This window comes from Nothobranchius furzeri, chromosome 5 (assembly GCF_043380555.1).
Source record: "Nothobranchius furzeri strain GRZ-AD chromosome 5, NfurGRZ-RIMD1, whole genome shotgun sequence".
In the NCBI taxonomy this organism is placed as follows: Eukaryota; Metazoa; Chordata; class Actinopteri; order Cyprinodontiformes; family Nothobranchiidae; genus Nothobranchius; species Nothobranchius furzeri.
Genome location: NC_091745.1, coordinates 7,260,106 through 7,277,387, shown reverse-complemented (window position 1 = coordinate 7,277,387; position 17,282 = coordinate 7,260,106). Strand labels below are relative to the sequence as shown.

The 17,282-nt window shown below is 42.4% G+C and overlaps 1 protein-coding gene across 1 annotated transcript; it reads right to left on the bottom strand.

Moving 5' to 3' along the window:
- Positions 1-287: 287 nt before the first annotated feature.
- Positions 288-1,632, bottom strand: LOC129163274 (uncharacterized). Its single transcript, XM_054740172.2, has 2 exons — positions 1,217-1,632; positions 288-1,109 (listed from the first exon to the last, which is right to left on the bottom strand). The coding sequence occupies exons 1-2, from the start codon at positions 1,538-1,540 to the stop codon at positions 459-461; spliced, it is 975 nt and encodes a 324-aa protein (XP_054596147.2). The 5' UTR covers positions 1,541-1,632; the 3' UTR covers positions 288-458.
- Between the last annotated feature and the right edge of the window lie 15,650 nt (positions 1,633-17,282).

Sequence of the window (17,282 nt, the reverse complement as noted above, 5' to 3'; positions counted from 1 at the left end):
TACAGACGTTAGGACACATTTCTCAATACTAATGCCACTTTTGCTAGACACTTGACACAGTTCTCCTAACGGAGTTTCAGCCTGGCAAAACAGTTCATTTCACATTCAAAATGCACCACAACCACCAAAACACTTCATCCAGGTCTCAAATAAACACATTCCTCCAGAACACTAGCAAAGGTTGACAGCCGACAAACACACTTTGTCACCCACAAAACAAAGACCTAAAAAACACTAACAACATGTAGCATTACATTTTCTTGTGTAAAACAAGGACACATCTCTGTTCATACTTCCAATAGATGCTACTGGAATGAATCAGACATGATGCAGAATTAGTCAATATTTCAAGTTGTTCAATTATTTTTAATGGTATTTGTTTTTGCACTAAGTACTTCCAAAACACAAGACTTTGTAAACACAACATCCACTGATACAGATTCAATATGCTAATCTACTCAGTCTTCTCCATTTGGCCCCAGGTTCTCATCCACATCACATCTTATGTCATCTAGGGCAATACACCTAGGAAAGAATCTTCTGGCATGCCTGATCCATCCCTGGCAATCTACTGCCGATATGTCCAGGCATCCAGCGTACATTGCATCCAGAAGGGACATTTGATCATGTGGATGATGGTCGTACACCTTCCACCGCCATGAGGCAAGGAATTCCTCTATGGGGTTGAGGAATGGAGAGTAAGGTGGGAGGAAAAGTGACTCCATTCTGGGATGGGCCACAAACCACTCTGTGACTGCATGGGAGTGGTGAAATGCCACATTGTCCCATACAATTATATATGTTGGCTGATTCCATCTGCCCACATCCCTTTCCTCACCCAGCACAACCCTTCCATGGAGATCATGCAGGAATGCAAGGAGCCGTCCAGTGTTGTATGGCCCAATTACTGGTCTGTGTGACAGCAGTCCATCAGTGGATATTGCTGCGCACATTGTGATGTTGGCACCCCTCTGGCCCGGGACATTCACCGTGGCTCTCTTCCCAATCACATTCCTCCCTCGTCGCCGTGTTATGGCCAAGTTGAAACCTGCCTCATCCACATAGATGAAAATGTGGTGTGCTTGCATGCCTTCAATCTCCATGACTCTCTGAAAACAATCCACAAGGCAACATAAGCTGTGACATTACTGTAGTAAATGTGTACAGATTGTCTTTGTGTGTGTTTGGTATTGTTCATTACTGCAACAGTTCTTACCTGGACATGTTGGTTCCTGAGTTGCTTGACATGTTCAGAGTTCCTCTCAAAAGGCACAGTGTACAAATGTTTCATCCTGACCTGATGTTTCTTCAGGACTCTAGAAGTTGTTGTTAGGCTTACACTGTGAATATTTGCAAAGGTAACGTTGTCTGCCAAGATACTGTGTCTGATCTCAGTGAGCTTTATCCCATTGTTTCTGATTACCATCTGATCAACAATGGTGGTTTCCTGCACATCAGTGAACATCCTTCCTCTCCCTCCTGTGTGAGGTAACCGTTGAGTCCTAGTAAGCAGAAATGCAAAAACAATTACACACAACATTATTTACATCTGACATGTGCAACTGAGGCCTAGTCCACACGTAGCTGGGTTTTTTTAAAAAACGAATATCCGCCCCTCCAAAAACTTGCATCCTCACCACCTCGTTAAAAAAAACTCTGTCCACACGTACCCGGATAAATACGTTGCCAGACCTGTAGGAGGCAGTACTTCCCCCGTTCTTAACCTCGTCCTTCGTCTGTGGTCTTCCGCAAGGAGCAGTAATTCCGCTTGCAAAAACAAACAAGCAGAAAGCGCTTGGACAACTGATAAAGCGAGTGCAGCTCTGAGGGCATCCATGCTGTCGGCTAGTGTAAACACAGGTCGCACACGTGATGTCAGCGTTTTTTTGTCGCGGAAAGTGACGTTGCGGACCTTAAAACTCCGGTTTTGTCCGTCCACACGCAGACACCCAAAACGGAGAAAACACAGATCTTCACTTTGGCCGGAGTTTTTAAAATGATCCGTTTTCGTGTGAAAAAACTCCGTTTTCGTGTGGATGACAGGCCAAAACGTAGAAAAATATCTACGTTTTGGCAGATCCTCGGCTACGTGTGGACAGGGCCTGAGTCACATGCCCTTGCAGAATACAAGTTACCTGTTGGTCTGCCGGAAAACTCCAACAATAGATGCCACTGTAGAGCGTTGCAGATTCAGCTGCACTCTCTGACCAGCCTCTCTCATTGAGAGACCATGATTTACTACATGATCAATTACAGTAGCTCTGATCTCATCTGAGACTCCAGCTCTTGATCTTCCTCTTATTCTTCTGCCACCACGCATACGTACTCCTCGCCCTCTCCCAGCCTCTATTCTTCCTCTTTCAGCCACTTCTCCATTTCTGGCTGGGTCCATGTTTACATCACAACACAAACCTATTCAGCAGTTGACTACTTTTATAATGACATTGAAAGTGTAAAACCTGTGCAGCTGTTCATCTACAAATAGAGTCAGCCGTGGCTGGTTAAACTGCATTTATGTTTCAATAACATATTGCTGTTGGAGTATGTAAGCAAGTGCAACATGTCCTGTTAGTACAATGCTTTTTGGCAGTTGTTGTGTCTGAGTGAGAAGGGACATCGTGACATGTGAGAGATGTACCAGGTAGTCACTCAATGCATTTTGTGCCAAAGCAATGATAATTGATCCTCAGTTTGGCCCACATAGACTTCTGTTGTGCACACTGTATGTAGAGTTTTGCAAATGTGACCTAAGTATTGAGAAATGGGTCCTAACGTCTGTAAAAAACTGTAATCACTGATGTATGACAGGAAAGATATAGCAATAAGAGAAGAAAAATACCTGCTATAGTTTCCTGTGTAGCCTTCTGTTGTTTGGTTTTAGATATCTAGTAGAAAAACAAAACAATAGGTTTAGATTCAGTTATTACAGCACGCAGGAAAACCATCTACAGTAAGTGTAAACATGGTTTACTGAGAAATAAAATGACCTGATTAGGATATCGGCTCCAGCCCCAGTCATGGCCGCTGACTGTGATTTTTGGCTAAAGCTTGGAAGAAAAGATAAAATTCAACCACGTGAAAGCCATCCTGTCATCTATTGTAGTAACTTTCAGTGACATCGCTCTTCTAGAGCTACTTCCTTAACTCCACTGTTAAATCAGCCAAACCCTATCAGCGACTGTGTGTGTGTGTGTGTGTGTGTGTGTGTGTGTGTGTGTGTGTGTGTGTGTGTGTGTGTGTGTGTGTCAGTCTCTGGTGTCAGCAAAATACCCCATGAACCACCAGACAAATTTTTGTTGAATTTAGAAAACTTTCTTTGCATGCATGTCTACCACTGATTGCCTTTCAAAAGCCACTTCACTTCTGAAAGCTGGCCCAGCTAAATCAGCCTTTGTAAACACAGAACGGGGTCATGAATACATCTATTTTTCAAGCATTGATCAAAAATTTTATTAATTAGTAGCTGAGAGTCTTTCACAACACCCACCGAGTGTTGGAGATCTGGAGACAAAGCACCCTTTTAACAGGACATCTCCATCAGAACCACAACTGGACTGGACCTTCTACCCAGGAGCAGATTTAGGACTGAAGAAGATCCGGGGCTTAACACACACACACACGTGTGCGCGCACACACACACACACGCACACACACATGACACGCACTAGTTAACATCATATATATTTGTCTTGTACCACATAATTTTTAATCTGAAGCTACATATTCAGCATTTTCAGGACAGAATATTGTTCCTGTTAGTGTTTAGTGTGAGATGATAGTAAATATTCCCTTTCTTTCTCCAACCACTTTACCTGATAGTAAGCTAACTTTAGGCAAACCAGCAGCACAACAAATATTTTCAAATAAGACTCACAAACCTGAGTCAACACCAGTATCATCAAAGCTGGGGTTCTGTCGCCGTACTTTTGGTCTAAAAACGTCCTTATGTCCATCTTCACTCATGCGTTTCAGGCAGAGAGTGTAGAAGAAGCCGGCTGCTGAAGGGCTTCTTCTTCAGTGGTGGAGGCTCAGGCAGGCTGTATACAAACTACTGCCAGCTGCTCCCTCTCTGTTGGACTTTGGTACTGCATGTTACTTCCACGATTTAGATCCAGGGCTTTTCATAAAACATTCGGGGCTTGAGCCCAAGTAGCCGGGCCTAACAACGCCCCTGCTTCTACCAAGACCCACTGGGACCAGAGAGGACAGGAGAGAGACACACACAGAAGGGGTTGATTTGTCATAAACAGATAAACAGAAAATAAGTAGTTTATTGCATCAAAAAGTAAAATGCAATATGCATCACACTCATGTACCTTTTCCAGAGCTATGAGCAACATGGTCAGATTGTCCAGGTTAAAAAGGTTTGTAGCTTACCTCAAAAAAATGACGTGTTACGAGAAATGCAAAAGAACATATTGAGCTTCTTAAAAATCAAACGAGCATTTGAATGGCTTGGTTCCAATCCAATAATGGATGTTTAAAAGTAAACTTACACTATTCAAGAGTTTAGAGCAAACAGTTGAGTTATCTTCCCTAGGCTAATACACTTAAACACTTTGATTCTGACTCTGGGTTTTATGAAAATGCCTTTGGTCATCTTTCAAACTGCTTGCATGATATTGGACCGAACTAGGACCAATCAGAGCAACAAACAACAAAGAATGTATTCATCACTACGGTAATCAGTCAACTGGGCACCAAACACCACTAAAAAGAACCAAATACCGTAATTTCCGGACTATAGAGCACACCTCAATATGAGCCGCACCAGGTTAAAAGCCGCAGATATCTACTGAATTGAAAACGTAGTTTAACTGAACGTAACTGAACTGATCAGTATCAAACAAAACAGAAAAGTTATTTATTAGTTTATTCATCGTCCTCCTGCGCACTGAAACCACTGAAGTCATCTTCTTCAGTGTCAGAGTAGAACAGCCTCAGAAGAGCTTCGTCACATACCTTTTCTGTGGCGATGTCGGTGTCGCTGTCCGTGTTGCTGTCATCATCCCGGGGTGAAGCTGGGAAAACAAGCAGCGCCGTTTTACTGTGATAAAAATCCTCCTGGGCGCTTTCCATAGCACTCCTTTAACCATTCCTTCATTAGACTTTCCAGCATCCATCCTTTCTGGTTGACTAAAGCCGCACCTCATTATAAGCCGCATGGTTCAAAGCGTGGGAAAAAGTAGCGGCTTATAGTCCGGAAAATACGGTACTTCCTTTTTCTAAGGACTTTAGTACCTATCTGCTCCTGTCTCAAAGAATAGGCCAAGTGTAAATCGTTCAAAGTTGATGCTAAAACAGCTTTAAAGGGAGACTAGGCAGCTTTTAGCACCCCCTAGTTTCTGTATGGTAGAAATAAAGGCAAAATGTATCTCCTCGTTGTGCGTTCATCTTTCTAACACCTTAATCTAACAGCTAAAACGTCACCCCAGCCTTCATTAGTGTCTACAGGAGTGGTTCAAACAAGCAAAGCTGTGTTCATGATCTGAAACATGCTGGAGCCAGACTCCAGCGTCAGGTGTCAGTTCTAATTTTTCTGAGTCAACAGCAGGGGCGGCGTTAGGCCCGGCTACTTGGGCTGAAGCCCCGGAAGTTTCATGAAAAGCCCCGGATCTAAATCGCGGAAGTAACATGCAGTACCAAAGTCCAACAGAGAGGGAGCAGCTGGCAGTAGTTTGTATACAGCCTGCCTGAGCCTGCACCACTGAAGAAGAAGCCCTTCAGCAGCCGGCTTCTTCTACACTCTGCCTGAAACGCACGAGTGAAGATGGACATAAGGACGTTTTTTTAGACCAAAAGTACAATGGCAGAACCCCAGCTTTGATGATATTGGTGTTGACTCAGGTTTGTGAGTCTTATTTGAAAATATTTGTTGTGCTGCTGGTTTGCCTAAAGTTAGCTTACTATCAGGTAAAGTGGTTGGAGAAAGAAAGGGAATATTTACTATCATCTCACACTAAACACTAACAGGAACAATACTCTGCCCTGAAAATGCGTGCCACATGTGTGTGTGTTAAGCCCCGGATCTTCTTCAATCCTAAATCCGCCCCTGGTCAACAGACTGGACCGGTACTCTGAAGTTGCAAATGCGTATTCTGGCCACAGGGGGTGGTGGGGCCTGACTGGCATTTCATTAACCTTGTAAAGGGTCATTTTGACACTTACTGGCTCAAGAAAATGATTTAAAAATATGAAAACTTTGCTCGTTCCTGAGCTGCTACCAGTAAAAGTAGGGCACTGTGACAGACAAGACGCAAAACTGTTTGGGTTAATGTCGGGCCTGCTGAGGCTACAATGTAGCGTGGCTGGATCGACAGAATCTTTTGCTGCTGCTACGGTTGGTTTAGATTTCTTGGCTACTATTGTTTACTTGTGATTGTGTTAAAAAACACATAGAATCCATTTGTGGTGCACTGAATTAGTTTTACATCAAGTAAATTCGATCAAACCAGAAGAAAAATCAAAGAAACTGACAGGATGACTAAACTTTATAGAAATTTTACTGAATCATAACTTTAAACATTTTGCAGACCCCTACAGACAAACGTGTCAAAGAATAAAAAAGAATCAGGCCATTTTGGTTTCTACAAACAGGAACTGAACCAAAGCACAGGATGACACCTTGTTAACAGATGCATTAACCTGGAAGTAAAATGATGTTTCAGTAAACAAAGAAGGTAATGAGCCTGCTAAAGGAAGGAGACCATTGGGGAGGGAGCAGTCCTAATGCAGAGAACAAAACCAACGCCCACAAACGTTTCCTGGCCTCCAACTTCTTATGCTGATTCGGATGTAAACTTGAATCATTAAGAGGGCGCGTTGTCTCTGAGGAGTTACACGAGCAGAAACACACACCACACACACAAACGTCAGGGAATGGCTCCACTGAGAGATTCAGTGAGCCATCTGCCAAATTAGGCCATGAGCCATGAGCCCACAACTTTACTGTTCTACTCAATTTTCAATTACCGGGCTTGAGGCTTAAACACACGCGCACACACACACACACACACACACACACACACACACACATGGTCTGGTCTTTGCGCGCTAACCAAAGTCTTGCTTGTGTCCTGTAGGTGGTTATCAAACATCCTCACACACACACACACACACACACACACACACACACACACACACACACACACACACACACACATGGTCTGGTCTTTGCGCGCTAACCAAAGTCTTGCTTGTGTCTTGTAGGTGGTCATCAAACACCCTCACACACACACACACACACACACACACACACACACACACACACACACACACACATGGTCTGGTCTTTGCGCGCTAACCAAAGTCTTGCTTGTGTCTTGTAGGTGGTTATCAAACATCCTCACACACACACACACACACACACACACACACACACACACACACACACACACACACACACACACACACACACACACACACACACACACACACACACACACATAGTCTGGTCTTTGCGCGCTAACCAAAGTCTTGCTTGTGTCTTGTAGGTGGTTATCAAACATCCTCACACACACACACACACACACACACACACACACACACACACACACACACAGACACACACACACACACACACACACACACACACACACACAAAACACACACACACACACACACACATGGTCTGGTCTTTGCGCGCTAACCAAAGTCTTGCTTGTGTCTTGTAGGTGGTCATCAAACACCCTCACACACACACACACACACACACACACAAAACACACACACACACACACACACATGGTCTGGTCTTTGCGCGCTAACCAAAGTCTTGCTTGTGTCTTGTAGGTGGTCATCAAACACCCTCACACACACACACACACACACACACACAAAACACACACACACACACACACACATGGTCTGGTCTTTGCGCGCTAACCAAAGTCTTGCTTGTGTCTTGTAGGTGGTCATCAAACACCCTCACACACACACACACACACACACACACACACACACACACACACACACACACACACACACACATGGTCTGGTCTTTGCGCGCTAACCAAAGTCTTGCTTGTGTCTTGTAGGTGGTCATCAAACACCCTCACACACACACATACACATACACACACACACACACACACACACACACACACACACACACACACACACACACACACATAGTCTGGTCTTTGCGCGCTAACCAAAGTCTTGCTTGTGTCTTGTAGGTGGTTATCAAACATCCTCACACACACACACACACACACACACACACACACACACACACACACACACACACACACACACACACACACACACACACAAAACACACACACACACACACACACACACACACACACACACACACACACACACACACACACACACATGGTCTGGTCTTTGCGCGCTAACCAAAGTCTTGCTTGTGTCTTGTAGGTGGTCATCAAACACCCTCACACACACACACACACACACACACACACACACACACACACACACACACACACACACACACACACACACACACACACACACACACACACACACACACACACACACACACACACACACACACACACACACACACACACACACACACACAATGAGTGAGCAGCAGTATGTGTTTTTAATCTGCTCTCTGACTTATTTTTGGATTAGAGATCAATTTTAAGATTAACAACCCTGACCTCCATCTTTGTTGTGTTTCAGGATGACAATGGGCAGAAACCTTCACATGAAGCTGTTGTCATAGCCAAACTGGAGAAAAAAAATGCTCCTGGAGGAGGGGATCATTGGCACCAGTGTCCTTGCTAGACTGGTATAGCTTGGACCTGGAGCTCATCCTGGTTCTGGAAAGACCAGTTCCAGCAATTGCCTTGCTCCACTACATCAAGGATGGAGCAGACAAGGAAGATGAAGTAAGAGGATGGATGAATGATCTAAAGATCTCATAACAACACAGGACTCTTGAAAGTCTGACCTTTCCACTTTTGTCTTTTAGGTCATTCTAGGAACAACTTGTGGAAGCAGCTACACATCTAGCAGAACAACGTCTTCCACGGGTACATAAATCTGGGGACCATCCTCGTGGACACAGGAGCAGCAGTTCCAAAGGTCCGGCTGATTGACTTTGGAGTCAACTGCTGGACTCAGCATCTGGCCTTTCTGAGTTCAGTGGTAAGATATTACTCTTTACAATTATTTTCTATGTTGTGTTTAGCATTAGCTTAGCATGTAAGAGGTAGAGGGTTCTGATGTGTCATTGTGGAACATTAGCACACGCGTTCCCGGAGTGGTTTGCCCATGAACTTACCCTGCTGAACCATCCATGCTGTGGAAGGCTAGGGTGGTCCTGTAGGAACTGTGGCACCACCGGCAGCTCAAGACCAAAAGGTTTATGAATAAAGAAGAGGATGTCTCAAAGTAAGACAAATGCTTGTTGGCGTCTCAGAATCGATCCGGATCGGTTCCGTGTCTTTGGCGTTTTGCTGATCTGCTCTAGCCCTAACTCTCGTTCTTCTGTGTCGTTCTCCAGAACGCAGACTTCCTCGGTGACAGCTTCACTAAATTCCCTGATCTTGTCCCTCCAGAGATATTTTCTATAAATATTGTAAATAGTTTTTCTGCTTGCATGTAGTTTTCTGGATTTAACTATGTGTTTACTAAATTGGTGGAGCAGTTGCTAGAACTGTTGCCTTGCAGCGAGAAGGTTGCAGGTTCAAAACTCGGCTGTGGCCTTTCTGTGTGGAGTTGCGTGTTGTCCCCATGCATGTGTGGGGTTCCTCCGCATACTCCGGTTTCCCCCACAGATCACAACATGTCCTATAGGTTAACAATTGCACGTCGCTTTGGATAACAGCATCTGCCAAATAAATAAACATAAACATAAATTAACTGACTTAAGGTCTCATCAAATCTTCCTGTTCTGTCCACATTTAGCTTCACTGTTGTTTTAACATTTGTAAATACATCAGTTTTTGTGCCTTTTTTTGTGCACACAGGTGTATTTTTGTGAATAATTTTGGCTACGCTACATCAGTTTATCTATTTTTTGTGAGAATGTGTATTTTGGGGGGAAATACAATAAATAATGAATAATATTTTCCCACTCTATTTAATGTAACACAACTCATTTTGTAGTGTTACTGCCCTTAGTGCATTTTTGTGCCATTGACTCCCATGTAATATTTTTTTTTCTAATAAGCTTAAATATTTGCATAGTTTTTAACATACTGCCTGAATTTGAGTGTTATGAAATATTGTATGAGGAAGTATTGTGTCGTCATTTTTTGCACACTAAAGTTAAAATCATGACTTTTATAGAAAACATCAAATTACACAAAAACTATAAAGAGCAAAAACTATTTGTATGCCTATTTGTGACACTCCAAAGCTTTAACAGTTTAACCCCAAAACTGGTCATTTGAACACAAAACAAACAAACAAACAAAAAAAAAGATATTTGAATTTTTTTTTCACAATACTGGTATTAAATATAAACCTGGCAAGGGGTTAGATTTCAGAAACACACACATTTTTTATTACATTTTGTTAGGGCTGAAGCCAAGGAGGAAATTTATATAAAGCAATTGGGACATTTGAAATATTATATAATGTTCTCATAGGAAATTTTGAATGTGCATTTTTGGAGCTCAAACACCAGAAACGTTTTAATAATTTAATTAATTAATTAATTAAAATGTATAATAAGGATTAAAGATGCCTCAGTGGGATTTAATTTAGAGTAAAAAGCATTTAAGGCCACGCTTATAATCCAGGTTGGATACATGCTTTGGTTTTAAGGTCATGGTTTAGTTCATTTTGACACGATCAGCGAACAAAGAGGAAAATAAAGGTTTAATTTGTGTAAACAGTTACAACTTTGAAGAAAAATAAAAGTTTTCTTGTAGTAAATTCTCCAACAAAATATTCTCAGATGACATAAAAATGGTTAATGTAAAATAAAAACAACAAATTAGATTAAACAAAGCAGTAGTTTCTATTTAGTAAACCGGAACATTGCACTTTGTTTTTCTCTGCTGTAACTGAATCAACATTAGCTTATCATTTAAGACGTAGAGTAACTACAGGAAAATGAATGCTCTGTTTCCTTAATGCAACATTAGGAGTTCCAGCTTTTTAACTTGTCCAGATTCATTCAACTTTTATGTTTTTGCCAAAATGATACATTTGTCCACATCGTCTGCTGAAAAATCTGTTTATGCTCAAAATGGCCTAAAAATTACACAAGTTACCTTTTTTACTCAAACTTGGTGATTTGTGAAGAAATCACACACACACACACACACACACACACACACACACACACACACACACACACACACACACACACACACACACACACACACACACATGCAGTATCAGAACAGCTAGGTCTCTCACACATGCATAAAAATCAGATAAAAACCTGACAGACTTTATCGTCATGTTTCTATATTGGATCATTTGCATGGCATTACCACTTGTTTGTATTTTATTTCAGCAGTTGTCTCTAAACATCCCAACTGAGAAATCAACTTTAAGGTGAACGCACATAAATGTACACGTAGCAGCAGACGGCCATGGCGTTCATCCTGTCTGTTGCCCAACATGTTAAAAGAAGCTCACGAGCACGCAGCGGCGCTGCTTCTGAACCCGGTGCCAGATTCACCCCTTCCAAAATGTCAGAGGCATACGCGAGGAGAGAGTGAGGTGATAAACACCCAACTGAAAATGTCAGAGTGTCACTTGTTGCCATGACAGCCGGCAAAGTTTGCCAAGAACTAGAGTGTTTCAGCCAAAGGCCAGATTATTTGCTACAGCTAATTGAGCGTGCTTTTTTAGCCTGACTGCACACTGGAGTCTACTAGAAATTAGGAAAGTCTGTTTCATCCTTAATAATGTGAAAAAAAAAACACACAGCAGCAATTAAATCTCAGTTTGATTCTGCTAGATATTAGATTTATTATAACAGCACCAGTCAGAATCATCAAAATAAAGTGTTACAGGATTTGTTTCACATTCAGGCTTTAACTCAGCTTTAAGTCACAACAATCACAGCTTTGATTTTCTCTACATTTATTCAGATTCTTAACACATGTAGTAATGCTATCTTCTAATTCTAACTAGATTTTGATGCAGTTGTTACTTTGTTTTTGTCTTTCTATAAAGCATTTGACCCGGTCAACTGGTATTTTTTATGCAATGTTTTAAAAAGAATGGGATTTAAAGACAAAGCTCTAGATTAAAACAGCGTATAACCAACATGCAGCCAGACTTAAAATAAATGGTAACCTGACAAACACCATTAATTTGCAAAGATTGACAAGGCCTCCCCTCTCTCCTATACTTTTGCATGCATCATTGAACCACTAGCTTAATCAATACAAAACAAATACTTAAATCAAAGGGGTTAACGGGAAACAAAAGAGAACTACACTTTGGAATGTTTGCAGATGACATAATAACGTATCTAAAAGATCCAGATGTGTTATTACCTTCAAGTTCTATGAAACAATGTCAAGGTATGAAATAAACATAAGTAAACCCAAATATTAAGATGTATTTACTTTCCTTCCCATAACTTCAGGCAAATCTATCTATTTAGACCATGGTCTAGAGTCAGAAAAGGGTAGAATGCCTTCTCTGGGTCAGGGATGAGGTCCTGCCCCAAGTGGAGGAGTTTAAGTATCTCGGGGGCGAAAACAACAGGCGGATTGGTGCTGCGTCTGCAGTGATGCAGGCGTTCTGCCGGTCTAAAGTGGTAGAGCGAGCTGAGCCAGAAGGCAAAGATCTTATCTTACCAGTCCATATTCCTAACCCCACCTATAATCACGAGCTTTGGGTAGTGACCGAAAGAACAAGATCATGGATAAAAGCAGTCAACATGAGTTTTTTCTACAGGGTGACTAGGCTCTTCCTTAAGGTTGGTTTATGCTTGACGCGTCCGCGAGGTCCGTGCGGAAAAGTTGCGTCATTTTAACAACCACGCCCCTCCACCACACCTCCGCACCGCCCAAAATTTCCGCAACGCGCACCTAGGAAATTTTCTAACCACGCGGACGGTCGGACGTGGAAAAACATGGCGGACCGGCAAGAACTAGTATGGCAGAGGTTCGTAAATACAGACATTTGTATGATTCAGCTCTCAAAGATCACAGTGATCAACATGTTGTTAATAATTCTTGGAGAGAAATAGCTCGCACTGTCAGAAAAGACGAGGACGCTGTTAAAAAAATGCTGGAATGCCATGTTGTAAACAGTAATTTCTGCTTGGTCTAGTGTTGGATGCATGCCGTAGAGCTCCATGCTGCCCCGTTCAGTTTGGGAGAATATTGGCTCACCGCAGAGACAAGCCGCATGTACCATAAACGCTGCGAGTTGTGAAGTGCGTTCCAGCCGCGAGCCGCATCACCAAGCGGAAAGTGAATGCGTCAAGCATAAACCAAGCTTTAGAAATAGGGAGAGAAGCTTGGTCATCCAGGAGGGGCTTGGAGTAGACCCACTGCTCCTCCACGTTGAGAGGAGCCAGTTGAGGTGGCTCAGACATCTGATTAGGAGGCCTCCTGGTGAGGTTTTCCAGGCAGGTCTAACCGGGAGGAGACCTAAAGGAAGACCCAGGACTCGCTGAAGGGACTATGTCTCTCGGCTGGTCAGGGAACGCCTTGGGATTCCCCAAGCAGCCGGGGAGAGGGAAGTCTGGACCTCTCTGCTTAGGCTGCTGGCCCTGCGATCTGACTCCTGATAAGTGGAAGAAAAAGGATGGATGGATGGATGGATGGATGGATGGATGGAAGTATATATGAATTTAACTGGAAAGCAGATTCAATTATTTAGGAGTGATATTAACAGCAAAATACTCAGAAACCATCAATAAAAATTATGAACAACTCAAAGTTAATATAACTGCAGATATCAAAAGACTGAATATTCCACAACTAGATTTAAGTTCTAGGATAGAGATAATGAAAATGAACACCAAGATTCCTCTATTTATTCCGAGCGCTCCCAATGGATATTAGCCTACTCAAACAATTCTTAATATGGGAGAGAATGATGTCTAGGTGAGGAAACTAAAGACCACGGGTGAAACTAGAATACTACAACTAAAAGCAAAAGATGGATTGGCACTGCCAAGATTACAAAACAACTATCTAGGAGCTCAGTTAAAATAAACATAAATATCACTGGTGTGATCCGAGCTAGGAGGGGGCATGGAAGACATTGGAAATGAACATAATGAGATAACCAATCCTGAACCTAAGGACATAAACAGGCCTAACATAAACATAAATATAATACTAAGATAAAATAAAGATAATATTTTATAAAGATAATACAGAATCCATAATGCAAAATACTTTACAGACTTTGTATACGATATTAGATAGGTACAAAATTCAGGAACAAGCAATCAAACTAAAATGGGAAGCTGTTTGTGGAACCATCAACACACATTTTTGAAAGTTTCACAATCCTCTCCAGGGAGAGGTTATCCCTAAAGGGGGCCCAAGTCTCCTTCCTTTCCGGTCAGCTCATGGGTTCCCAGATTAATGAAAAAATGAACGCAAGTCTTTACCTTTAAGCAAGTAACTTGATTTGGTCTTCAATATAGATCTAAACCTCCTTTTGTTGTTAGACGATAAAGTTTTCATAAATTTGGGATTTTGCCTGCAAACTTTCTTGAAAGTGTTCATTGTGTATTGATAGCGTGTTTTTGCCACACAGCCACTTGCACATGTGCACAAAGTTAAATAAGGATGTCAACCAAGATCCTCCTATTTTGAGATACTGAATCAGCAAATCATCAAAATTAAAACGAACCCAGGTTACAAAAGTTTCTGGTTCTTAAAAGATAAATGTTAGTATCACTCAGTGGGGCAAAAAAGTATTTAGTCAGCCACCGATTGTGCAAGTTCTCCCACTTAAAATGATGACAGTGGTCAGTAATTTTCATCATAGGTACACTTCAACTGTGAGAGACAGAATGTGAAAAAAAAATCCATGAATTCACATGGCAGGATTTTTAAAGAATTTATTTGTGAATCAGGGTGGAAAATAAGTATTTGGTCAAAAACAAAAATTCAACTCAATACTTTGTAACATAACCTTTGTTGGCAATAACAGAGGTCAAACGATTGCTATAGGTCTTTACCAGGTTTGCACACACAGTAGCTGGTATTTTGGCCCATTCCTCCATGCAGATCTTCTCGAGAGCAGTGATGTTTTGGGGCTGTCGCCGAGCAACACGGACTTTCAACTCCCTCCACAGATTTTCTATGGGGTTGAGGTGTGGAGACTGGCTAGGCCACTCCAGGACTTTCAAATGCTTCTTACGGAGCCACTCCTTTGTTGCCCGGGTGGTGTGTTTGGGATCATTGTCGTGTTGGAAGACCCAGCCACGTTTCATCTTCAAAGCTCTCACTGATGGAAGCAGGTTTATGCTCAGAATCTCACGATACATGGCCCCATTCATTCTGTCCTTAACACGGATCAGTCGTCCTGTCCCCTTAGCAGAAAAACAGCCCCAAAGCATGATGTTCCCACCCCCATGCTTCACAGTAGGTATGGTGTTCTTGGGATGCAACTCAGTATTCTTCTTCCTCCAAACACGACGAGTTGAGTTTATACCAAAAAGTTCTACTTTGGTTTCATCTGACCACATGACATTCTCCCAGTCCTCTGCTGTATCATCCATGTGCTCTCTGGCAAACTTCAGACAGGCCTGGACATGCACTGGCTTCAGCAGCGGAACACGCCTGGCACTGCAGGATTTGATTCCCTGCCGTTGTAGTGTGTTACTGATGGTGACCTTTGTTACTGTGGTCCCAGCTCTCTGCAGGTCATTCACCAGGTCCCCCCGTGTGGTTCTGGGATTCTTGCTCACCGTTCTCATGATCATTTTGACCCCACGGGATGAGATCTTGCGTGGAGCCCCAGATCGAGGGAGATTATCAGTGGTCTTGTATGTCTTCCATTTTCTGATAATTGCTCCCACAGTTGATTTTTTTCACACCAAGCTGCTTGCCTATTGTAGATTCACTCTTCCCAGTCTGGTGCAGGTCTACAATTGTTTTCCTGGTGTCCTTCGAAAGCTCTTTGGTCTTGGCCATAGTGGAGTTTGGAGTCTGACTGTTTGAGGCTGTGGACAGGTGTCTTTTATACAGATAATGTGTTCAAACAGGTGCCATTAATACAGGTAACGAGTGGAGAGACAGAAAAGCTTCTTAAAGAAGACTTTACAGGTCTGTGAGAGCCAGAGATTTTCCTTGTTTGAAGTGACCAAATACTTATTTTCCACCCTGATTTACAAATAAATTCTTTAAAAATCCCGCCATGTGAATTCATGGATTTTTTTTTCACCTTCTGTCTCTCACAGTTGAAGTGTACCTATGATGAAAATTACTGACCTCTGTCATCATTTTAAGTGGGAGAACTTGCACAATCGGTGGCTGACTAAATACTTTTTTGCCCCACTGTATATTAAAGTGGTGTAAAAAAAACATTCTTAATGTCTTCATTTTTATAAAACTTGTAAAAAATTTGTAACTCGTAGGTCGCCATTGTTGTTAGTGTCACAATGCACTCTGGGTAGTGATGTCATATGGTTGTTCCTCGGTGGCACTCGCCGGCTTTGGGACCCTGTAGGGACTGTTCAACGACATAAACATGTCATCTGTTCAGCCTTTTCAATTTGAACCAGAGTGAAACATTAATGATGACATCACTGACCATGTTTCACAAAACGAGCATCAACAAGAAGAGCAAGAAGGGCGGGATGAAGCGAGAGCAGGACAAAACCGGTGGTGTATGTGCGGCAAATGTGTCTCCATGGTAACCAAGAAGGAGAGTGTTTGTTGTCAAGAGCTCACATTTTAGTCAGCAGAAGTTAACGGTAAGCTATCGTGTGATCAGTTATGTATGATTTAGGAGAATTTCAGCATCCAGAGCTGTCATATGCTTCATAGATGATTAGGATATTCAGTGAAAGGACTTGAATCATTGTTGCAGACATTATATATCTGGAGAACACTGTATTGCTAAACTTACTGCTTGTTTTACTGATGGGAGAGGTGAATGTTCAGCTTCATCCGTGACGAGTGGCCTGTCCGATGGTTCGTTGAACGTGACAGAAGCGGCAGCTGCAGGAGCGGGTTGTCGCCTCAGGAGAGCGTCCAACGCCTCTCGTCTCTCCGAGGGTGTTCAGGCTCCTTGTGAGGGAAAATGGTCGGTAAAGCAATTAGTTTCCACCTTCTCTTATACCCAGCCACTCCAGTGAGCTCTTTATGTTTATTATGTTTATTCATTTGTGTGCGTGCGTGCGTGCGTGATTT